The sequence below is a fragment of the Bubalus bubalis genome, chromosome 20 (genome assembly GCF_019923935.1).
Source record: "Bubalus bubalis isolate 160015118507 breed Murrah chromosome 20, NDDB_SH_1, whole genome shotgun sequence".
In the NCBI taxonomy this organism is placed as follows: Eukaryota; Metazoa; Chordata; class Mammalia; order Artiodactyla; family Bovidae; genus Bubalus; species Bubalus bubalis.
Window position 1 is genome coordinate 30,262,869 of NC_059176.1, and position 26,034 is coordinate 30,288,902.

General features: G+C 38.4%; 1 protein-coding gene across 4 annotated transcripts in view; it reads left to right on the forward strand.

The window, feature by feature from the left end:
- Positions 1 to 24,793, forward strand: part of PRKD1 (protein kinase D1) — a 343,077-nt gene extending 318,284 nt beyond the window's left edge. For all 4 annotated transcript variants that reach the window (XM_006063760.4, XM_006063761.4, XM_025271242.3 and 1 more), the window contains 3 exons: positions 901 to 1,168; positions 22,922 to 23,007; positions 23,809 to 24,793. In XM_006063760.4, the coding sequence (XP_006063822.2) occupies positions 901 to 1,168; positions 22,922 to 23,007; positions 23,809 to 24,027 (573 nt within the window). In that variant the 3' untranslated portion in view covers positions 24,028 to 24,793. The remainder of the gene's footprint in view (positions 1 to 900; positions 1,169 to 22,921; positions 23,008 to 23,808) is intronic.
- Positions 24,794 to 26,034: the final 1,241 nt, after the last annotated feature.

Here is a 26,034-nt window from a genome sequence, read left to right on the forward strand (position 1 = left end):
TCAGCAAAAAGGCAGCCGAGAGCCTCACTGGCTCCCTTGCTGCATTCTGTCACCCTTTCTCCTCAGAACCTTGCCTGTCTGTCTTCATCCATTTGTTGCCTTCTTGTACTATGGGGACCGCCTCTGTCACTCTGCATCTCGGTTCAGCCTGCCTTTATAATACAATGCACACCAGGCCTCTCATCCTGCTTCCGCTGCCGTGGTGTGGACATCCGGGGAACCGGCAACTCTAGGTCAGTGCTGGGAGCACTGGCCTGAGAGGGAGACAACTTCAGAGTCCCAGGGATGCTGCCAGCTCTCTAATGTTAGGCAGGGTATTGCAGTTCAGTGTTGTTCCCAGGGATGAAGACAGAAGTTTCTTCTTTTCCTCAACTCAGAGAATGCAAAACAACTGATCTCTTTCCAGATACCCTCGTGTCTGAAGTGACCTGACCAAGGTGGCTCTTCTGTGTTGCTTCCATGATGCCCTCAGATCCCGGCTACCTTTCCATGCAGAGCTAATTTTGAGGATATTGTGGATGATGGCATGTGCTTATCCTTCAGTCTTTACTTATAATAAGTCCTTGAGTTAAATCCATCACTTTGCATGATGTTTTCCTGCCTTGTAAAACAGAATAACCTACTTTTATGTATACATATTTTCACATTCATCTCAGTTCTAGGAGGAGAAAGGGAAAATGTTTAGATGATATTTTTATGAATAAAAGTGTACTTTTGTGTCTTTTCATAAATTGCTATCCTCAAGTACATAAAATGGAACATAGCTGTTAGTTCTACCATGAGAAATCCAAACAATATATATAAAGTATTATAGTTGTTTTGTAGCTGTTGTGGACCAAGACACAGACTGATACACAAATTAGTGACCTGACTGTATCTTCAAACCATTATTATCAACAGGTGAAACTTTGTGATTTTGGTTTTGCCCGGATCATTGGAGAGAAGTCTTTCCGGAGGTCAGTGGTGGGTACCCCAGCTTACCTGGCTCCTGAAGTTCTAAGGAACAAGGGCTATAATCGCTCTCTAGACATGTGGTCTGTTGGGGTCATCATATATGTAAGCTTAAGTGGCACGTTCCCATTTAATGAAGATGAGGACATTCACGACCAAATCCAGAATGCAGCTTTCATGTATCCACCGAATCCTTGGAAGGAAATCTCTCACGAAGGTAATATCTCCTATTCAGAAGTGATAATGATTTCCTCATTAAGTGTTACATTATTAATTCAGTCATGAAATTTAAATTGATAAATGCTCATGGCAAATTGCCCGCCAGAGTAGGGGCACAAATTGATTGAGGTGGGTTGAGAAGTAAAGGAAATGGAGACAAAAATATCTACTGGTGAAACTTACATATAGAGAAATTAAGAAATACAAATTAAGAGGTAAATGAAATAAAGAGAAACTGTTCATAATTGGTTAATTCCTAAGAACTTATGAATATTTATACATAGATACAATGGAAATACTTGATCTTTACTAACAGTAATCTTTGATTTACTATATGCCTATTTATGTTTTAAGCACTTTTAACTTACAGTGGACACAAGAACCTTATGATACTGGTATTTTAGTTATCACATTACATATATTAGTATACCGAGTTCTTTGTATACCATTTTCCTGTATGTGACTTTAGAGCATGTATATAATATTTTATTTAGTCATTTCCCTAGTGTTATACTTTAGATTATTTCTGTTTATTCAGTGTTAGATAACTTTCATGTATAATTTCTTATATATATCCTGATGATTTTTTAGGGTAGATTACCTTGGCAGTGTTGCATTATTTAAAATTAAGTTCTCCTTAATAAATATTTACTTCTTAAAAGGAGAGTGATAGATAGTTTAAAAAGAAGTGGTGGGGCCAGTCAGGCTAGAGAAAATGGCTCACTGCATGCTTCACAAAGGAGTTCCTCATTAACATGCTTTGGAGTTTATCTAATTCTCACCCCAGAAAATCCTTAAGATAGATTTTACTAGTATATCTAGATTTCAGGCAAGGACATTGAGGCAAAAGGAGTGAAACCCCACCAAAATCACAAAGCTGGTAAATGGCAGAGCCAGGATTTATGCTCAGATGGTCTGAGCATCCATTCTTTAACCTTTAGTCGTGCTTCCTTTTTAGTTTTCAGGCAACATCTAGTTCTACGTTTGTTGAGACTTTTTAACCACTTGAAAAGGCAAATACATTCATAGATAAATATCTGCTTGATACCTGTTATTACACATGGTGGTATAGAAATTGTAAAGGAGCATGTATAAACTGCCTGGATAATTAGTTCTTAGGCTATTGTTCATTGTAAATGGCACAGTCCATCCATTATCAAAGCTTTGAGTTACTATTGGCTGCAACTTTCTTTAAATTTTATTGAAAGATAGTTGATTTACAATGTTATGTTAATTTCTTCTATGTAGTAGAGTGACTCACTTTCATATATATATTTTTTCATATTATTTTCCATTATAATTGTCACAGGATATTGAATATAGCTCTCTGAGCTACACAGTAGGACCCTGTTTATCCATCGTATATATAATAGTTTGCCTCTCATAGTGCCAAACTCCCATTCCTTCCTTCCCCTACTTTCCCTCCACCTTGGCAACCACAGTTCTGTTCTCTATATCTGTGAGTCTGTTATTGTTTCACAGATATGTTGATTTCTATCATGTTTTAGATTCCACATATAAGTGATCATCATATGGTATTTGTCTTTCTCTGACTTACTTCACTTAGTGTGATAATTTCTGTGTCTGTCCATGTTTCTATAAGAGGCATTATTGCATTCTTTTTGATGGCTGAGTAATATTCCATTGTATATAAACTTATCTTCTTTATCCATTTATCTGTTGATGGACATTTAGGTTGCTTCCACATCTTGGCTATTGTAAATAGTGCTGCTCTTAACATAGGGGTGCATATATCTTCTTGAATAATAGTTTTGTCTGGGTATATACTCAGGAGTAGGTTGCTGGATCATATGGCAACTCTGTTTTTATTTTTTTGAGGAACCTCCATAATGCTCTCCACAGTGGCCACACCAATTTACATTCCCACCACAGTGTAGGAGGGTTCCCCTTTCTCCATATCGTCTCCAGCATTTATTATTTATAGACTTTTTGATGATGACCATTCCGACTGGTACCTCACTGTAGTTTTGACTTTGACTAACATTGTCTAATTAGCTGAAATTATAGCTAGGTGGATATATCTTAATGGAATCTTTGACCTTCAAAAGAACTACCACGTAGCTGAAAGACTAATGAAGTATATTTAGGATAAGTCAACCGAGGCAAAAAGGGAAGTGTAATTCTTTTTCCTGTCCAGGAGGCAGAAAAGAGGGAATTGTCAAATAACCTTGTGACCTGAACTTGCCGGGGAACATCACCTTTAAATGCAGTTAGCATTATGTTTGATACCTGTAATCTAGAAATCCAGTAAAAATAACTCGATGTTGTTAACCGCAGCGCAAATGTGAAATATCTCTACAGCCAGTCGGACATTTTCCTGTTCTGCAGGAACATTTGGAAAATTAGGAAAATAGCCTTCACATTAAAATGTTTTTTTTCCTTGGAGTAGTAGAGTACTTTGCTTGAAGAAGTGGAACAAATCATGCCTGGTCTCTGGTATCATGTAAATATGCTGGCCTTCTATGTGGATGTAATCGTCTTAGCTATAGGCTGTAAATGTTCAATTATCACTTGTATTAGAAAGCAAAAGAATGGATATCAACAGCTCAAGGAACTTTTGCTGGGAAACTACAATATACATGTGTAAGTAATGTGAAAGTAAAAGACAAAACATAAAATATCTTTCAAACAACGTGAAAGTTTGTAGGGGAGATGAGTTATATGAACTTGGGAAAATGATAATATATTTTCTAGAATTGTTAGCTTGGTATAAAATCAGGGTCTCCAAGTTCAGAGGAGAAGGAATCACTATGGACTTGACTAGTCAGAATTGAATTTTCAGAGGAGATGGAACTTAGGCCAGTCAGTAAAGAATGAAGAGATACAGCATTGCACAAAAGAGAATTACATGGGCTAATTCAAGAAGCATTTATATTTGACCAGAAAGAATACATTTTACTTGGCTATAGAAATGTCTAAGCACTAAAAATTTCCTGCCACTCAAAATGATATGGTAAGCAGCTCATGTAGAATCTTGTTCTTGTAAATGACTCAAGTATCAGTTTGCACATTTATTGTCCTTTCTTCTCAGCATCTTTTTCCAGCTCATTTCTGCATTTGAGGCACAGGAGTTGTACTGTTTGCTAACAGAAGCCCTGACAGCAAATGAGTTATCTACCTGCTGGTATACAACCAGAAGTAATATTGAATATAAAGAAAAGCTGGCCAAATTATATCATAATATTAACTGAGGTGTTACAAAAGTAATTATTGGCTTAGATTCTATTCCATTATCTTGTTGGGAACAAGTACTTTCCAGATTAGGTATTATCACAGGGCCAGTACCAAATAATATTAAGCACGTAGGATCTGATGAGTACACAAGCAAACTAGGATCTGGCAAAGAGTGGTCACAGCTGATATTACAATATACTGTAAACCACACCAGAACCAGCAAAAATCCAAAATCAAGGAAGTAAAAATCTAGGCACCTCAGTGACTCTAATAAATCAGAGGTAAGGATCAGCAGTGAAGTAGTTTGAGATGTTGTACTTCCTGCCATTCTAATTAGCTATCACTTACCTCTTTGAGTTTCAGTTTCTCATCTGTAAAACAGAGTAATGATTCCTGCCCATGTAATGAAGTTGTAATAGAGACTGAAAGAGATAAAGGATGTGAAAGGCATTTATAGAATGCAGGTGTGGGGTGAGCCAAGGACTTGGATCTAGGAAAAGGATAGCAGAACAGTAAGCTACGCAGTTGCTCTGGCGGGTAACCAAGAATTGATTGTATAATTTTAGAAATTATATGCAGACTTCTGTGTGCATTTCCCAAGTGTTCTTCAGTCATACTGTTAGTTGTACTTTTTATTTCTTGGCATGAAAAAGCAAAAGATAGAAGAAAGTTGTAAGGTCTTTGCAGCATACATAGATGTGTCAGAATGAGAAAATTCCTTTATCATGCTTTTTTCTCTGTTGATATAGACATGGACTCAATACAATATAGTACTATATATTGGTGTGTTTGAGCTCTCATTGTGCTATTTGATCCTCACAGCAGCCCTCTAATAAGCATTTTGTTTTAGTCTCTGTATTTATGAGAAACTAAAAAGGTTAAATGACTTGCCTAAGGTCACAGAGTGGTCGGGCTTGGACTTGAAGTCATTGGTTGTTGTCTTTTTTTTTTTTTTTCTTAGACAATTGGTTTCTATTTATTTACTTTTATTTTGGCTGCACTGGGTCTCTGTGACACTGGCGGGCTTAGTTACCTGCGGCATGTGATGTTTTAGTTCTCCGACCAGGGATTGAACTGCGTTCCCTGTATTGGAAGGCGGATTCTTAACCGCTGTACTGCTAGGGAAGTCCCTATTTCCATTCTTTATAGCTCACAGTTTTGCACAGCAAAGGGTGCTTATTTCTAATGTCTTGATATTTAAGAACCTATAGGCATTCCCTTGTGGCTCAGACAGTAAAGAATCTGCCTGCAGTGCAAGAGACCTAGGTTCGATCCCTGGGTCAGGAGGATCCCCTGGAGAAGAGAATGGCAACTCACTCCAGCATTCTGTCTGGAGAATTCCTTGGACAGAAGAGCTTAGCAGGATACAGTACATGGAGTTGTAAAGAGCCAGATGCAACTGAGCGACTAACACTTTCAATTTCAAGGAATATTTTAAACTCATTAATTATTTATGCTATTATAATAAGCTGAGTACCAGCATTATAGAGATATTCTTACCAATAACATATCAGTGAATTAATCAGGATTTGTGTGCAAATAGTATAAACTTATCTCTCACTAACTTAGATAATTTATTGACTCACACACTGGGTAGGTCCAGAAGGTGAGCCCCATTCATCTGGAACCTGTGGTTCAAGTGACACATTTCTCCATCTCTCACTCTGCTTTACCTTACGGTGTCTTCCTTCTCAGGTAGACTTTTCATGTGGTGCACAGTGATCTCCCAGCAGCTCCAGGCTAACATGCTACCCATTGTATATGACTCAGAATGGAAGCATAATTATCTCAGTAGCTGTAGATTCTCTGAAAGGGGCACTGATTGGCTGTGCTTAATCCCGTAATACCCTGGGAACAATCGCATTGTCACCGCAGGAGCCAGGCTCTGATTGGCCCTGTGGATGATGGAGAGCCCCTCCAGGTTGGAGAGAGGTAGTTCCTGCAGTGAAAAGATACTAGGCTGAAAACAAACACAAAAGCATTAACAGGCATCCACTATAAAAATAGATTTTTTGTGCAAATTAAAGTGTGCTTTGAAAACTAAGAAAAACAATTTTTTGAGGAAAACCTAACACAGCAAATATTACAGATAAATTGGTGATAGTAAAATTAATTAAATTTTGAAAGAAAAAGATCACTGATCTTCTGTAACATTTGCCTTGTAGCCAAGCACTGCTTAACACACTTTACATATATGAACTCAGTTGTCCCAAACCTTTGAGTAGATACTATAATTGTTTTCATTTTAAAGATGAGGCAGTGTGGACATAGAGGGTTAAGTGGCTTCCCTTAGTGGGCTAGGTTGCAGATTCTATCAGCCTGCTCCAAGCTAGATGCTCTTGCCCACTGCATTTATAGCTACTTGATTATCCTTCTAATAGATGTAGCCATGCTGTCACATTAAAATCTTAGTATGCTTTCCCTAGCTTAGAGCTAATATAGCAACATAATTTTTACTAATGTCTAAAAAGACAGGGAAAAGCGATCCTGTAGTGACAAAGATCTGAATTGAGAACTCTCCCACTCAGCATCTTGGTGACCTCATCTAAGTTACTTACTCTCTCAGGTCTCAGTTTTCTTGTTTGAAATATGGTGATACAAGTTCCTAATTCACTAGGTTAATTATTAAATGAAATTGCACTGGCAAGTAGTTAGCAGAGTGATTGACATAACTAGATTACCTTAAATGTATCGAACACTGTCTATTTCAATCACTTTACATGATCAATCGATCTGTGTATATGCACATATATATGTATTTATTTGTTTATGCACATACATATATAATTACACATGTAACTAAACACATATATTTAATTACAGTTATATATATAACCAAATACTTATAAAAATTATATATAGCTAAACAAATGTAGTCAACTACTTGTGGCTCATATGGTAAAGAATCTGTCTGCAAGGTGAGAGACCTGGGTTCCATCTCTGGGTCAGGAAGATCCCCTGGAAAAGGAAAGGGCAACCCACTCTAGTATTCTTGGCTGGAGAATTTCATGACAGAGGAGCCTGGTGGGTTACAGTCCACAGGGATGCAAAGAGTCAGGCACAACTGAATGACGTAACACTTTCACTTCCATATAAATATAACTAAATAAGAACGTATATATATGGAATTTAGAAAGATGGTAACGATGACCCTATATGCGAGACAGCAAAAGAGACACAGATGTAAAGAACAGACTTCTGGACTCTTGGGAGAAGGCGAGGGTGGGATGATTTGAGAGAATAGCATTGAAACATGTATACTACTGTATGTGAAATAGATCGCCAGTCCAGGTTCAATGCCTGAGACAGGGTGCTCAGGGCCAGTGCACTGGGATGACCCTGAGGGATGGGATGGGGAGGAAGGTGGGAGGGGGGTTCAGGATGGGGGACACATGAGCACCCATGGCTGATTCATGTCAATGTATGGCAAAAACCACTACAATATTGTAAAGTAATTAGCCTCCAATTGAAATAAATAAATAAATTTACACACAAAAGAATGCATGTATACAATAAAACACTCCAGAATGAATCATATGATTACAGATTATTGCACAGGAGGAGACTTCAGGTAATCATGGAAAGAGCAGAGTTCAAGAACATTTCTGTTCCTTTTAGGGCGGTGTTGTGAGCTGCACTTTCATCGTTGTGAGCATTTGACCTTTACTGTACGCTCAGTTGTGTCCAACTCTTTGCAGCCCCATGGACGGTAGCGCGCCAGGCTCCTCTGTCCATGGGATTTTCCAGGCAAGAATACTGGACTGGGTTGCCGTTTCCTACTCAGGGAATTTTCCCAACCCAGGAACAGAACCCATGTTTCTTGCACCTCCTGTATAGGCATGCAGATTCTTTATCACTGCACCAGTTGGGAAGCTTATCCAATACCACTTGTCAGTAAGTAGACATAGCCTCATTCTCACCTCCAGCTTTAATCTTGTACTAGGTTAAGCTTAGTCCTCAGCACATAGAGGCTATGACCTTTCTCAGTTCCTTGAAAGGACTCTGCACCTATTTTAAAGTAGTTGCTTGGTTAGCAAATTTACTTTGTCTTATGGAAAGGGCAGCCCATTATCACTTACACATTTTTAAAATTGTTTTTGTTGTCCAATCGTTGTCATGTCCAACTCTTTGCGACCCCATGGACTGCAACACACCAGGCCTCCCTGTCCTTCACTGTCTCCTGGAGTTCGCCCTAGTTCATGTCTGTTGAATTGATGATGCTAGCCATCCTTTGCCTCCCTCTTCTCCTTTTGCCTTCAGTCATTCCCAGCATCAGGGTCTTTGTCAATGAGTTGGCTATTCACATCAGGTGACCAAAATATTGGCGCCTGAGCTTCAGCATCAGTAATCAGATGAATTTAAAAAGGATTGCACCTTACTATGGGGTCGTGCAGAGTCGGACACAACTGAAGCGACTTAGCAGCAGCAGCACCTTACTTGATCATGTACCCATATGCCATTCTTTCATTGCATTTTTAGCATTGCCACAGGAGCAAGAGTTAGGCCGGGCTATCCTCCCTGTTTGTCATATCTGGTGCATAATAAGAGTGACTTGGGTGGATACTGCCGAAAAGAAACCCAGAAAATTATAAGCAACACTTGCAATAAGAAATAGGGACCAAGGATATAGAGCTTAGAATCAGGAAATGGAAAAACTAGCTAATAGTCAGAAAAATAGGAATATTCGCAAGTAGGCAAGGTAGGGGTTTACTAATAATTTTGCCAAAGAACCTCCTTGATGATGGCTCATTTTAAACTACCTGTAACTGTCTAGTTCTGAGTCTATAGCAGACATATTTTAAGTTTGGCATGTCAAGAGGAGCTGGCTAATAATGAAGATTCCCAGACTGCACCCCCATAAACTGCCATCTTGCTCTGAGAATGAAAGAAGCCCATGAAACACACTTTCTAAAACACTGCTCAGATCTCCTAAAAGACATAACGGCTGACAGCACTCTAAAAAATGTTTAGTAGGTTTCTAATGTTCAAATTTAGATAAATTAAAAGTTTCTCTCATTTGTAACTTTTTGTATTCACGTCATTTTCTTTATCCGATATTTAATATCAGGATATATAATTTGTTCCAAATGTTGAATGTATTTCAACATAAACTTCCATGATAATAGTAAGAAAAATTAGTAAGGAAAAGCTTCTTGATAAACTTCCACTGTCAAGACTAAAGGAGAAAAAACACCCCAGGAAATGCAAAAAGTTGTACAATAGTTATGTGTGATGAAGAAGAAACTAACGTGTGTCAAGATTTTGAGCAATGAAAGAAATATAGGGAAAGAGAATCCTTTTAACACTTGAAAATTTTCTTTTGAGTGGACATAGGTGTAGAAATTTGATGCTACAGAATGTAGGTTTATAAGTTATAGGCTATAGGGGGCATGAGATGTAATCATATAATTAATAATAGTTATATATAAATTGTTCCATATATTGTTTATTAGTTTTAAATTTTAGAAAACCTTTAGACCATGCATGTCTAACTTCATGGTACTTATGTGTATGTGTGTGCTCAGTCACTTGTGTCTGACTCCTTGCTACCCCATGGACTATATAGTCCATAGAATTCTCCAGGCCAGAGTACTGGAGTGGGTAGCCTTTCCCTTCTCCAGGAGATTTTCCCAACTCAGGGATCAAACCTAGGTCTCCCACATTGCAGTCAGATTCTTTACCAGCTGAGCCACAAGAAAAGCCCAAGAATACTAGGGTAGCCTATCCCTTCGCCAGCGGATCTTCCCAACCCAGGAATCGAACCAGGGTCTGCTGCATTGCAGGAAGATTCTTTACCACCTGGGCTATCAGGCAAGTGTGAAGGTCAAATGAATACTCCTTTCTGCATTCCTTCAGCTGGTCAAGATCCTAACACATGCAATTTAAGTTATTCTGTTTTATAAATGACTTTATTATACAGCTTTGTTTACCCTTGAGTATATGCTTAGAATAAGAAGCGAGGTGACACTGGTAACCATGTGAAGTGGATTATATAGCTAATGAGGTGAAATATAATTTGCCTCAGTGCAAGTCATCTTACCAGGAGAATGATGACAAACCTGCAATGGTAGGAAAGCCTCTGTTAGAGTAAAAATGCATTTCCATCATCAGATTGAATTGATGTGTTCAATTAGAGACACACGGGAAATTTGAGGAAGGTTAGTAATAGACCATGACAATCACCAGATAAATTACTATTTTTTTCCTTCTGAGTTTTGATATTCCTTTATATGCCATTAGGGAGGCAAGCAGGCAGTAATCAACACAGAGGCAACCTCGGAAATTGTCTCACAACGAGCTCACGACCCCTGCAGACAGGGATCATTTTCTGTGCTTGCAGGTGAAGCCTGAAGAAGCACCTATTCTCAACTCACCTGCTGTGTTGTCACTGCTCAGCTTCAGAGTCACATGGTTAGTTGGTGTAATCAAGAATTAAGATCAGACATAAAGCCTTGACATATGTGATAAGGAAGAAAAGAAAGAAAATGTCCTTGCATTAATCCTATAACTTGTCTTTAGTTCAAAATTATCAACCTGTGATGGTGCACCCGTGACACAGGTTTTTTCCACTGTGTGATCTGACAGTCTCAATGGTAATATTTCTTCTGCATCTTCCCCCTGATAAGCACAGCTGTAGTTTATTCTTCCATTTGGTCTCAGTCCTCTGCTGACATTTATGTTCAGTCCAGAATATATGGCATCCCAAGGCATAGAATGGCTATAATAATATACCACTAAATTTATCCAAGCATCTAAATTTTATTTTAAAAGCATTTTTTTTTGCCATTCAGTGTGGTAAATTCAAATAAAATTGTTCACAAGTGTGTTTTTCCCCCAGAAATTGGAAATGAAAAATACAGCCAGTACAAACACAAAGCAAAGCTAAATAAAAGCCTAGCCCCATTACCACATGGTATGTTTTCAAAATCCAACAGCGTTCCAGAACGCTAAGCACTTAAGTTGGAAGTAGCACTTTGCCATGAAAAGGAACCAGCTGTAGGTCCCTCTTTCACTACATATTGTTCAAAACAAAAAATAACCCCATTGAAAATAAGCCTCGGGTAGATGAGACCGAGAAATCCAATGGTATGAGAAACAAAAGAAAGACAATTGTCATTTAAAAATTAAACTGTGTTTGTAACAGTTTATGAGGCTTGCAGATCCAGCAAGCCTGCTGAATATTAATGAATAGATTGATTTGTCAACATATTAGCACCACTGTCAGACGTAACAGCATGGAGGAGATACGAGGGGACAAGGCAGTGAACTACTTAAAAATGCTTGACTGGGTACAACGAGATTCTATCATGACTGATCAACTAAAGTAAAGGATGTGGGTCAGGACTTCCGCTGGGTTTTAACACTTTAAACAACCTCTATTAGATATTCTAGAATTACTTGTGTTTAATTTTCTTTAAAAACAGTCTGCTTTTTGTTCACTAATAAGAAACTTAAAAATTTTGAGCCAAAGGTATACAATGGTTTAAATAATATCTGCTTAGTAGACTGCATTTTTAAATACATGTATGTTTATATAATATAATTTTACATAGTGTATATATATATTGTTTATAAACATATGTCAAATTCCAAATTAATATCTTAAAAGGTGTCCTACCAGGAAAGGAACCATTTGATAACAAATAAAATATAATTAATGAGGTTTTTCTCTAACAAATGATAATTTGTAGAGAGAAACTGATCTGAAGAAGTTTTAGCAAGAACATTGGCTTTATAAATGCTCAAAATTGACTGTTTATTATGATCCAATTGAAATGTTTTCTATATATCCCAATCATAAAAATGTCAGTTCTGAATGTATAATACATCCTGGTTGAATTGAAATGTGACATCTAAATATGTGTGGAGCTATCAGGATATAGGAACAAGAAATGTTAAATATTCTGTAAGTTTGCTTTCTTTCACCATAACAATAATATTTCAAAATATAGAATGTTAAAAATCTTACCTTAACCCTATACTCCACAGTACCAATACACTGAGCAGTTATCCAGAATACTCCTAAGTCGCTACAGTAATAGAAAATATACAGTTTTATGAGGAGCCCTATTTTTTTTTCAGTTTGAACCTAGCACAGTGAACAAAATGTCTCTGGGTTTTCATCCACTGGTAGAAACAAGCCCAATCCTTTTTCCAAATAAAAGCTCTTCTCAGAGGTTTGAAAACAGCCATCATGTCACTCCAATCTTCTCTTCTCCTGGGCAGTCAGTTTTTCCTTGAACCACCTGTTTTACATCGGTCCAAACACTCCCCTCTTTGTGTTCTTTTTAAATCAAAACTCAAAACTGATCTGACTCAAGGTTTAATGAGCCTGAAGTAACATGAATTCACCATTCCTTTATTATAAAGAACTCATTTCTTTTAGCAGGGCTTAAAATAACACTTGATTTATGGATGAAATGTAGACTCATGTTGAGTTTACTGTGCCTTTAGAATTCTGGATTTTTTCTTGTAAATATTGATAAGCCACATTCTTCAATTCTGTACATAGCCTGGGTTGTTTTTAAATTTCTTTTGTGGGGTGCATGTGTGCTCAGTTATGTCTGACTCTTTGTGACCCCATGGACTGTAGCCCACCAGGCTCCTCTGTCCATGGGATTCTCCAGGTAAGAATACTGGGGTAGGTTGCCATTGCCTTCTCCAAAGGGTCTTGCTGACACAGGGATCAAACCTATGTCTCTGGCATCTCCTGCATTGGCAGGTTGATTCTTTACCACTAGCGCCACCTGGGAAGCCCTCTTTTGTGGGGGCAGGAAGCTAAATAGAGGACTCTGTTTCGTTTGTCTCTGTTAAACTTTATCTTGACAGTACAGCTGTATATGTATATAGTTATTTTAGAACTTATTTGTGTAATCCAACTTGTTTACTCTTCCTGTCGGCATCCTCTGAGTAGAAGCTATCCTAAAACCTTTCCGTTACCTTCAGTATGTCTTCATTCCAGAATTCTGAACAAGATGGGATTGAGGACAGATACTTTTGTCTGTGTTTATAGCCATCTATTCCAGGGCACTTTGGGCAATATTAAACTGTTAACTGGCTACTTTTAGTGTTATTCAAAACACTAGTGTTTTTGTTATTCAAAATGCAGTCTGAGGATCCACCTGGGACTCTTAGGTTCCAACCCAGACTTATCTAATCAGAATTTTCAGTTTAAGATCCCTGGATTGTTCATATGCATGTAAAAGTCCAGGAAGCACTGCTTTAGCACCGTCTTTCTCAGCCAGAAAGAAAAGTGAAAGTGTTAGTCACTAAGTTGTGTCTGACTCTTCCGCAACCCCATAACTGTAGCCCGCCAGACTCCTTTGTCCATGGAATTCTCCAGGCAAGAATGCTGGAGTGGGCAGGCATCCCCTTCTCCATGGAATCTTCCTGACCTAGGGATCAAGCCCAGGTCTTCTGCATTGCAGACAGATTCTTTACCATCTGAACCACATATTAGAAACCTTAGCTGCCTGGTGAGAAACCTGTATGCAGATCAAGAAGCAACAATTAGATTCAGACATGGAACAACAAACTGGTTCAAACTGGAAAGGAGTATGTCAAGGCTATATATTGTCATTCTGTTTATTTAACTCATATGCAGAGTACATCATGCAAAATGCTGGGCTGGATGAAGCTAAAACTGGAGTCAAAATTGCGGGGAGAAATATCAGTAACCTCAGAAATGCAGATGATACTACCCTTATGGCAGAAAGCAAAGAGAAACTAAAGAGCCTCTTGATGAGGGTGAAAGAAAAGAGTGAAAAAGCTGGCTTAAGACCCCAACATTCAGAAAACTAAGATCATGGCATTTGATCCCATCACTTCCTGGCAAATCAATGGAGAAGCAATGAAAACAGTGAGCGACTTTTTTTTCTTGGGCTCCCAAATCACTGCAGATGGTGACTGCAGCCATGAAATTAAAAGAGGCTTGCTCTTTGGGGAAAAAGCTATGACAAACATAGACAACAAGTTAAAAAGCAGAGATATCACTTTGCCAACAAAGGTCTGTACAGTCACAGCTACAGTTGTTCCAGTGGTCATGTATGGATGTGAGAGTTGGACCATAAAGAAGGCTGAGTGCCGAAGAATCTATGCTTTTGAACTGTTGTGCTGGAGAACACTCTTGAGAGTTCCTTGGACAGCAAGGAGATTGAACCAGTCAATCTTAAAGGAAATCAACCCTGAATATCCATTGTAAGTACTGATGCTGAAGCTCTGATACTTTGTACAAGTGATGTGAAAATCTTGGTGCTGGGAAAGATTGAGGGCAAGAGAAGGGGGTGACAGAGGATGAGATGTTTGGATGGGATCATCAACTCAATGGACATGAGTTTGAACAAACTCCAGGAGATAGTGAAGGACAGGGAAGCCTGGCATGCTGCAGTCCATAGAGTCGCAAGAGTTGGATACGACTGAGCAACTGAATGAGGTTCTTCCAAAACTACTGATACCTGGAAGTTGCTCCTCTGAAGATTTTTTAGTTTGCCTGTGACTTGAGTATCTGCATTTAAAAAAACACCCAAAAGCCAAAAATCTCTTTGAAGTGAAAATGAAAGAAAGAAAAAAAACCACCTAAAACTTCATTAGAATAATATATTTTAATTGAGATTTTTAAATTTGGTATCAATTTGGTATCAGTTTGGGGGCTGCTGTATGCTGCATTTAAACAATTCATGATTTCCAGTATTGTTTTTCTAGTCTTTAGAAGGAAATTAAATTGAATGTGAAGCAAAGGAGTACCCAAGGATGGAGTAACTTTCTACAGAGGAGAGAACTGGGAAAGACCCGGCTTGAGTCTCTAAAGGTCTTGCACTTCATTGGATTGCAATAATTGACTCAGGAACGAGTGAGATGATGATTTCCAGCGGCCTTGTTTGCTGCTGGCAGCCTCTGGTTTCAGCCCCTGAGAGGAGAGTCCCAGTTAGTGTTGCTGGGCAACAGCTTGCTGGGTTGAGAGCTGGAATGTGAAGGGTTGCAAAACGATTTTTTAAATAAACACACAACTTACCATCAGCATGAAGCAAGCCAAAGGGAGAAGTACTGAGCCTACAGGATGACAGGCAGTGAAGCAGAATGGAAAGGGGGAGAAGAAAACAAGGCGCTCAGTGGCGACCAATGATGACTCCAACACAGGAGTGAGTTGTGATCTGGCTTCTAATTTGAAAAGCTGCACCTCGCTAATCTGCAGCTGCACAGAAGACAGTATGGAAAAGCAGTTCTTTAAACTGCCTTGTCTGTACAAAACAGGTCAGCCCCAGAGTTTCACAGATAATTTCTCTTGTGTCAGATAAACGTTGTAAAATAAACATGATCTGTATTGCAGATACTCTCAGCATTATTCTGATTTTCTGATGGAAGCCACTGATCCTGTGATCTGTTTGTAGAGATGTGATGTCCTGCCATCCAGGAGTATTTTTAGCCAAAATATACAAACCATATGCACATAATGCGGATATTAAAACTTAGAGCTGAGAAAATGCATATTTAAATTTCTAATTAATGTATTCAATCTACCAAATGCTATTTAGCAAGCATTTTCCTAATACATTAAATGATGCGTTTTATTTTAAATATTTATGAAATTGTGAAAAAATGAATATACAATCTGGGCAAGCTTAAAGAAGCTAAAATCTAGTAGGGAAAATGGGGAGACAGGCAGGTACCAAAATGATAAAAGATGGGAATTGGTGGACTTCCGTGGCAGTCCTGGCTGGCCCTTTCACCTCAGAGGGCAGTTCTGTTCAGACCTGGCCCTTTCACCTCAGAGGCCCAGGTTTCATCCCAGGTCAGGGACTGAAATCCCACAGGCCAAACAGCACATTCAAAAAATTTTGTTTTTTGTAAAATGTAAGGTGACTGAGAGGGGTGACCTGAGGGACCTATTATGTCTTAAAAAATATTCAGTTCCATTCTTTTTCTGGCCTGTTCTCCAAGTTTTGGAGTCCTTTCGGTTTAGCTGTAACACGTGCCACTGTGCCTTCTACGCACTCAGAGCCTGTGTGTCCATATACGTGGTATTTACTTTGAAATGGAGAATGACTGCAATATAGATTCCACAATTTCAGAGATGATTCTGAATTTTGACACCTGAAGAAAATAGAATCCATACAATTAAGAGTCTGATGGAACATTTCTTTTCATATTAAGGTATAAAGCCCTTCAGCACCTGTGTATACCTTTTAATTTTATTCTTGCTCAGATACACTTGTACACCTGCCAAACAGGCTGCACAGAACTGCAGCTATCCCCACATCTGCTGAAAGTCCATTCTGGTTAAAAAAAAAAAAAAAAAAAGGAATGTTTGATAAATTTTTCAAATTATTTTACAGGACATTAGGAGAAAAATAACTGGTTAGCCAAGAATTTGTTGTAGCAAAAAAGAAACATTAGGCACCATAAAACAGATTTTCTTTGCTTTTATTTTAATTTATGGGAAACATTAATATAAATCCATGGCTAGAGACATTTTAGAAAACACAAAATGCTATACTTTTGAGAGGAGATTCTTTAAAATAAAAATATGAACCATGCAATTGTTTAAAATTTTCCTGTGAAAAAGGAAAAGACTTCTCACATTGTCCCAATGTCGCTATTTGAGGTGCTCAGAGAGCTTGCTTTTAAGACTATTTATTAGTAATATGGAAGGAAGAGATTGAGTTCAAGGGTGAATCAGAGAACAGAACTCTCAGAATAAGAGTAGAAAGGCTAACTCTCAGAGTAAATGGGCAGGTACAATCAGAAAGTAATTCTACTACTGTCTGAAAAAGTTGATGACGTATTTACTGCGAGAGGGAGGAACCAGCCACTGATAGGGAGGAGGGCCTCAAATTGAGAAAATAAGGGAAAGAGGGTGTAAAAGGAAAAAAATATAACTCAAGAGAATGGAGGATTTTCCTGCACATATTTGGCCCCAGACACAACAGTTATTCCAAAGTACATCTGCTTATTGCCCCAAACTGGAGAATCCAGCCCTGTGTAGCAATCAACTTTACCTCATGAAAAGCAGATACTTCAGTATGTGGTGGTGTGTGCGCTCAGTTGCATCTGACTCTGCAGCCCTATGGACTGTAGCCTGCCAGGCTCTCTGTCCATGGGATTCACCAGCAAGAAGACTGGAGTGGTTTACCATTTCCTACTCGAGAGGTTCAAACTCACATCTCCTCCATTTAGGAGGCAGATTCTTTACCACTGAGCCACCTGGGAAGCGCATTGGAATAGGTACTTTTTGCTATATCTATGGAAGGAAGTAATAGGTATCAGGAATTTGAGATTTTCTCTGCTTCCCCAAATATCTCTTTATCATGCGGCTCTATATCTTCCTGGAGCTCCAGGAAACCTGGAGTTTTCTGCTTCCTTCTAACCTTCCGCCTTGGGCCCTAGTATCCTGTTCTGACATGCCAGCCTGTCACTTTTCCTTCTGACTTCCTATCCTGCTGCAGTCCTCTTTGTGACTTCTTATTTCCCACTGCCAAACCATGGTCCCTTCCTCCTTTGCTTTGTTTTTGAAAGAAGTTCTCAGAATGGCTCAATTTTGTATCTGTCTTTCCCATTGTCTCCTTTCTCCCACCTTGCACATCCTTCAGTTTCAGAGGCAAGTCCTATCAAATTCCCTCTGGATCAGAATTCCCAGTCTTGACTTGAATTTTGGAACTGGAGTTGAGGTCCCATTTGGAATTATTTCCCTGATGTCGGCTCTTTTGGGGGACCGCCATAGCTACTCCAGTTTTACTAGTCTTTTTACTCCATTACTATTGGCTTCCTTCTCCTCTTAGCTCAGATCTTTACATTTGAGGCTTGCACTTAACAGTCTCTGTTGGGAGCTAGTACTTGGGGAGAGGGTGGGGGATAGTGGTGGCACAAGAGAACACTCAATAGCAACTGTAAACTATGATGTTCAGAGCAGGACATACTATATGATGAAGAAGCTGACAGAGGTGTTCTTAGAGCCATGGTGGATAATTATATTAGTAAATCTTGAATAAATTGGGAGAGATACCAGGATACTTAGAACAGACCAGAGTTTTCTGAATTTCTAAAAGAGGGAAAGAATGGATTCTGTAATCATTCAGGAAGAAGCTTAATAGTTGTTCTTGTCTAAATCCTAGAATGAGTGATGAAAAGTTTGCAAACATTTAGAAAACTCTGGTATTAAGAAGGAAATGACTAAAAACCAGTACTAGTCAATAGTAGTTTACTTAGAATCTATTACCTTAGAGTAATTACATTCTTTTTAAGTAGTATTGACAGATTAGTAGAGTGAATAATACCAAGGACTGATGTTTCTTAACTATAAGAAAGCATTCGGAAAAAAATCTGCCATGGTAGCCTTTCAAGAAGACGATTGCATATGGACTGAATGAGATACTCTTGGGAGGAAACGTTACTCATTTATCAGTGTGTTCAGATAATTTATAGGCATGGCAGTTGTGAGTTTAATCTGTCATAGAGTCATCAGGTTCTGTGTTTAAGCTTTATCCTGAAAAAAGATTCTTCATAATTTGATTAATACGTAGCAGACAGGCTTATTCAGTTTGGAAATGGTAGAAAGGTAGAGGATTAGTCCTTTCAATGGCAGAGGATCACATCACATTCAGAATAGTCTTTGAAAGCCAAAATGTTGAACTAAAGTCAGAAAGATAGGTTAGAGAGATAGATAGATCTGTCTATATCTGCGCATTTGTGTACACAGGAGTGTGATAGAAACATAGAAGAATTTAATGTTTATTGTTGGAAAATTTTTTAATTTAATTAGATTTTTACATTATTATCATCAGTTAATAATGACGAGTTAATGGTATGACGTGGATGCTGGATGCCACAGTATTTAAGAGCATGGGTTTGGAATCCGTTCCCCTGGGTTTCATCTTCAGCTGTTACCTGGAAACTGTCTGACCAAATTTTGTGACCTTTTGAAGTTCCAGTTTTTCCTTTTATATAAAATAGGGGTAAAATCATAACTACTTTTATATGCTTGTTATGAGGACTACCTAAGACTATGAATGTGAAATTTTTTAAAAAAGGAAAAATTTCATCCTAAGCCTTATAAATAATACCTATGTGTTCATATCAAGTTGGTAGCTAATTGTGAGAAAAATTCTGGCCTATTGTGAACAAGAACAGCTGGTAGACATACAAGTTAGGGTGCACAGAGAAACTGGGGAGGCTGAAGGGCAGCTGAAAGAACTGCTGAGAGCAAGGGTAAAGTGAATCACAGTCCCCAGGACTTGAAGAGCTGTCACGTGGGATAGTCAAGTTCTCCATTGCATCTAAAACATAAATAGGATTAATGTGGGTAAGTTGTAAAAATGATGGCTTTGGGCACAACATAGGAGAAAATAATTCTTGTCACTAGTATCATGAAATATTATTGACATGTGAAATACTTTGGAGCACTGGAGTTAGTCACTAGGACTCTAGCTAGTTACATTTCAGAAATGCTGAAGAAAGCACTTTTTCTTTGAGGAGGGTATTAATAAAGGTCAAAGATTTAGAATGGTGCATTTTGTCATTTTGTATGTATGCATATTTTGCCTTTGGAATTGCCTTTGCACTTGGGAGCTTTTCAGAGCTTTATCATGAACTTTTTTATTGCCAGTGTCGTTGCCAACAGTAATCCCTTAAGGAAGATTTGGTGAATAAACAGATAAACAAATGACACATACATGTGATGGATGTGGTCAATAAAGAGAATATGTTTAAAACACACACACTTTAGAGTCTTTTTAAAAAATGAGTTCAGTGAAAGTATTTTGGAGGGTGCATTTAATGTTGGGTTACATGAAACTTGATTAATGAAAAGGAAAGGATTTAAGAGTTCTAGAAATAATGGCCAGTGGAATGGAGCTCTCAAACACTAGTGATGGGCCTGTTTTCTCAGCAACATCAAGTTCCCAATATTTAACTAATGTCCGACATTTAATAGTTATTTCTGCTGCCAAGAGCCACAAAATGTATTTGTAAATGCACAGACACACACACACGTGTATAGACACACATGTCCTGTCTAATTCTCTCCTTATGTCCTAAAGTCTTTTCTCTTGGACGTGTTTGTCACTGGCTTGCTGTGCAAATTCAGGTCAGCTGGGTACTGCGGCTGTAGTCGGACTTGTGATTACATGCTTCACTCAGCAGAGCAATTTTTTCATCTTCATATATTTCATTCCCTTCACACACATCGAGTTTCTCCTCTGGCAGTACTTCCCTCCCCATTAGGCAGTGTGGTTCACTGTTGGGGCCCATTTGGGCACAAACCAGACTTTTTGTCAAGTTACTGTACTCCTACCTTCCTAATTATAGAATTCAAAGCAGAAGGAGTGAATTAATAACATGTCCTTATCCCCTGTGGCGTCCGGGGCAGTGTAATGTTTCGACATGCTTGCCGGAGCACACGCACTCTCCTTTCTCCCCTTATTCTCCATTTTTTGCTGTGTGACTTCACAGCAGCCAGAATGGAAGGTGCACTTTACTCACCAGTGAGTAAATCATGTGAATGAATGTTTTAAAGCCCAGGCCCGATACACAGTTCACTGAGAGAACTATACTTTCAAAAGCTCTCTGAGAACACATGCTTGGAATTTGAAATTGTACTAAATACTGTGTTTCTAAGGTATCCTAGCTAAGGCAAGGGTGTAAGGGCATAGACAGCATTTAAATGTGTGTTGTTACATTTACTTTCTCCAGTGAAAAAGTTCTTAGCAGTTTCATTCTGCAGTCCTTCCATGCAAGCAAATACTTTGAATATTAGTATCAAGAGCTACAATTCTGAATTACCAAAAGCCTGTAGGAATCATTTCTCTTTGCCAGATAACAGAATTCTGATTCATTCTGATAGAATAAAGTTACTTTTATTTTACAGGGACTTCTGTAAATGAAGTGTTTTCAGATCCATTCAGAGTGAGTGATGTAGACCAAGCAATTGGGTCAGAGCCCCCTCATTCAGGACTTGGTACTTGAGCAAGTTGGGGAGTGAATTTGCATCTTTGTCAGATACCTATTTAAGGTATTTGGTAGGAAGATCCATCTCTTAAGAAACTTAATGACCAGGATAGATTAAGGGAGGGAATGTCTTCTTTGGCAAAATGTGAATGTTTCCATTAGTTTGGCAGATTTCACTAAATTCTTTTGGGGAGGAAAATGCTAGTGGAAAGAAAGAAATGGGAAGTTATTATCGGAATGAATGGGAATCATAAGCTAATGAACTTAATAAAGAGTGAACTGTTAATGTCAGGACCAGCCCAACAATGAACCGCCCCAATGGAGCCGTGTCATAGCAGAATAAAGAAAAAGAAGTCTCAGAAATAAACGGGGGATCAGGGGGCTGATGCCATTCACAGGCAAAAGCCCAGATCCTAATCCTTGCATGCCTTTATTGTTAACTTCTGCTTCCTTATTCGTGCTGTAGAGGTATCTGTTCTTTACCATCTCAGATCAGGGATAAAGATATACAATGCACAGTCCTCAATGTCAAACCTTCAGGCCTTTCATGACTTTGTTTAGCCCTTCAGCTAGTGACTCCCTTTCTCAGCAACTCCCTCAAGGCTCTGGTTAGGGGAACAGTCACTAATGGTTTTCTGTCAGTCACATCAGTACTTCAAGATCTTGTTTTCAAGGTGTCTTTCCAGGATGTACTTTTTACTGCTCCCAGCCCTTTGCCTGGGAGTGATGAGAAAGTTACTCTTATTTTTCAGAGAGGCCCTGTTAATCATAGTACAGGCCTGTGCATTGCATATTCCCTATAGTTAGTGGTATAGGCTGAAAATATAGTTTTTGGAAAGGCGATTGACACATGATACTCTAGGTAAAATGCTCTGTAGACTAGATAACTAGAAGAATCACCTTTTTCCTAAATTACACTGTGTTAAAGTCCCCATCAGAGGCTGAGTACAAGGCTGGATGGTTTGTGATTGTAACTTCTTGGAAGAATTGCTGTTAGGTTGCTTCCCTGTCTTCCCTGTGAAACAATGAAGACTGATAAAATTGTAATTCAGTGGTTAATTTTAAAAGCAAATTGAAAGAGACAAGTGTTTCACCACTGGATCATTGGGTTTTTAAGTTGATCATGAGTCATGTCTATGTTGTGCTTTATTTTCTTTTAAATGCGATGTGCAGATATCTGTCACTTAATTCAAACACTACAAAGCCAATTATGTGTATTCAAACTTTAAACACATTTTATACAAAAATTAGTAAATGCTGTCTCTTGAATATTAGTTATATCCTGCCATTAGTGCAACATCTTTAAATGGTATATATTTAAACAAAATTCCAACTTCAGAAAAGTGTATTGAAAACTAAACCAAAAGAATTCACATCATACTCACAAAGACTCATACGCCTTCCTCTACAGTTATTTTCAGTTTCATTTTTTTAGGATCCAAAATAAAGTTAAGGCCAAGGTTTTAGAATTCTCAAGAGGATTTTTCTTCAGGTTCTAGTGTCTGTTATCACTGTGTTGCATTTAACTGTGTGAAAGAGCAGATGTGAAATAAACTATAAATAAATTATGCATATGTTTCAGATATATCATCTATTTTTACCAATAATTTTTTTTCAGCCATTGATCTTATCAATAATTTGCTGCAAGTGAAAATGAGAAAGCGCTATAGTGTGGATAAGACCTTAAGTCACCCTTGGCTACAGGTAAAAAGTAATCATTGGATATTTTCTCAGTTGAATAGGCTTCTAAATCTTTAAAGATCTGGATACTATGTGTTAAAAAATCTTGTATCATATTTTTGAAGTATAATTATATCAGTGTGTTTGCCAAAATGCATGCAGCTTCTTAGGATTTAATACTTTCTAACTGTATCAGGAAAAATTGAATAAAAGAGAAACATACCACACACACACCACAGCACACACACCCCCAAAACAAAAAACAAGAAGGAAGGGTCATAACATAACTTCAAGAACCAGATTTCAGAAGCATCTGTACGTGTAATCCTGATAAATATCCAAGTAGATGCCCATCTGGTCATGCACTGTACTCGTTTGGGAGCTGTATATTTAAATCCTAGTTAATACTTGTAAAACAAATTTATAGTAGATATAAAGCATATGCGTCTGTTTGTTCTCTTCAATTTTTTAAAATATTTTCACATTGAAAATTAAAGTTTAGAAAAACAACCCTCTGAAATACTGAAGGATTATTTGTGGGCATTGAATTCCAAAGAACACCAACATTCTGCATTGCTTAACTGCAAATATCAACTGCACACCTTCTGATGCATGATATCCTATAAACAATATGCATTTGCAAAGTTTAGGCAAATAAGATGGCTTCGGTGCTGATGCTGTTACTTCAGGGTGCCTGAGGAAAGGCACAGCATGGTTGGAGTGGAAGAGAAAAGGGTAACATGTATGTTGTGGGAACTAATAAGAAAGAATGCTTTAATGAGTTACAGTCGTCTCTGGGGTAACACTTTGCAATGTCTTCCTCAGGATTATCAGACCTGGTTAGATTTACGAGAGCTGGAATGCAAAATCGGGGAGCGCTACATCACCCATGAGAGCGATGACTCGAGGTGGGAGCAGTTCGCAGGCGAGCAGGGGCTGCAGTACCCCACACACCTGATCGACCCAAGCGCGGGCCACAGTGACAGTCCTGAGGCCGAAGAAACAGAAATGAAAGCCCTCAGTGAGCGTGTCAGCATCCTCTGAGTTCCATCCCCTATAATCTGTCAAAACACTGTGGAATTAATAAATACATACGGTCAGGTTTAACATTTGCCTTGCAGAACTGCCATTATTTTCTGTCAGATGAGAACAAAGCTGTTAAACTGTTAGCACTGTTGATGTATCTGAGTTGCCAAGACAAATCAACAGAAGCATTTGTATTTTGTGTGACCAACTGTGTTGTATTAACAAAACTTCCCTGAAACACTAAACTTGGTATTGTGAAGGATTCATGTTGTATTTAATGCATTAAACCTGTCTCCACTGTGCCTTTGCAAATTGGTGTTTTTCTTACTGGAGCCTCAATTTGGTCAGAGTCCAGAGAACCTGCCCATGAAACAGTTCTGTGCACCCCATTGTTGTCACTACAAGCAAACTCTTGAAGAGTAGATGATTACCAGTGTTCTATGAACAACTCCAAAACTCATGTGGAAAAACGAGTGATGGAGGCTAGGGGGATCGGGGGTGATTATGCAATCCTAAGACGCAAGTGCATGGAAAAGTTTTACTGTATATTTTCAAATCCTTTGCCTGCCTGGTGTGCCTCAGTATATTTAAACTCAAGTAAATGGGCCTACGTGTGCCTACTACTCTTAAGCCCAAATGCCTTAGAAATGTAACTGCCATTTATAGAACAGGTGTATTTCCCCCTTTCTTACAATACCCTGCTGTATTTTAGGAAATCAGCAGCTAAGCAACCTTTTGCCTTTGTGTATTTTTCAACAATAACAAATAAATATTCTTGTGAAAATCTGTGTCCATCTGACTGAATTATTTTCATGTGTAATTGACGCTAGTGTTTTCAGGCCAAGTAGGAGTCACGGTTATCTTATGGCCTAGAACGTAGCTTTATCCACTCTGCAGCCACAAAAGTATGATTCCAAAGGTACTGAAACCTTTCTGCCTTGCATATCATCTAGTTTCCTATAGAAAAGTGAAAAATTACCAAAACCAAACAGTATACTTGGAGACATAAGAGTATTACAAACAGCAATCTTGGTGTAACTTCCTGATTGATTAGAAAAATGGCTCTAATTTCTTTTTAAACAGGTAGGTTTGGAGGTGAACTGCAGTAACACATCAACACTGGAAAATTCCTCACGTGAAAGCCAACTTAAGTAATGTTCTATAGCCTGGGGAAAATAAAACTAGTATTGGACTTTATCAGGCTTCAAGTGTGTAAAGTCAATACTTGTGGACTGTTTTTCTTTGTAGCAGGATGACAGTGAATTAGCATGTATTACTGTTAACTATATCCCAGAAAAAAATTGTAATGTTTGGAATAATTTTATGTGTAGTGAGCCAGCTGAATGTATTTAAAAAGTATGTTAAGACACAAGCTTTATTTATACTTGGAGGAATGGGAGAATAGTTGATCTTTCCAATGGTTAATCACTATATGTTTTGTTATTATTTTACGGAATTTGGAATTTATTCTGTGTAAGTCAGAGGACACCAAACTTCTTAAGCAGAAGGATAAGCAACATCAGCAAGCTCACTCTGCCAGCAAGAGAGTGGATTGAAGCCAGGGTAGGGATGAGCCAAAAGACCAGGTAAACCATTGTAATAACTCACAGGGGATGATGAGGGCCATGAAGAAATGCAGTGATAAATAGGGAGCTAGGTGGAGAGGTATGTATAAAGATGTTGATAGATGGAATCAATGAAACTTAGTTACTGGTTGAATGTAAAATTTAGGGGAGTCCAGAGTGAATCCAGTATTCTTGCCTGGAGAATCCCAGGGACAGGGAAGCCTGGTGGGCTGCCGTCTATGGGGTCGCACAGAGTCGGACACGACTGAAGCGACTTAGCAGCAGCAGCAGCAGCAGCAGAGTGAATCCTAGTTTTTGGCTTGGGTGATTGATGGGACTATTAATCAGAAGGACTTACACCCTTAGGAAGGGTAAGATCACATTTGAATATGTTGAATATAAAGTTCCTTGATGTTAAGCATCAACTTTGAGATATCCTGAAGATATTTAAATATGTGTG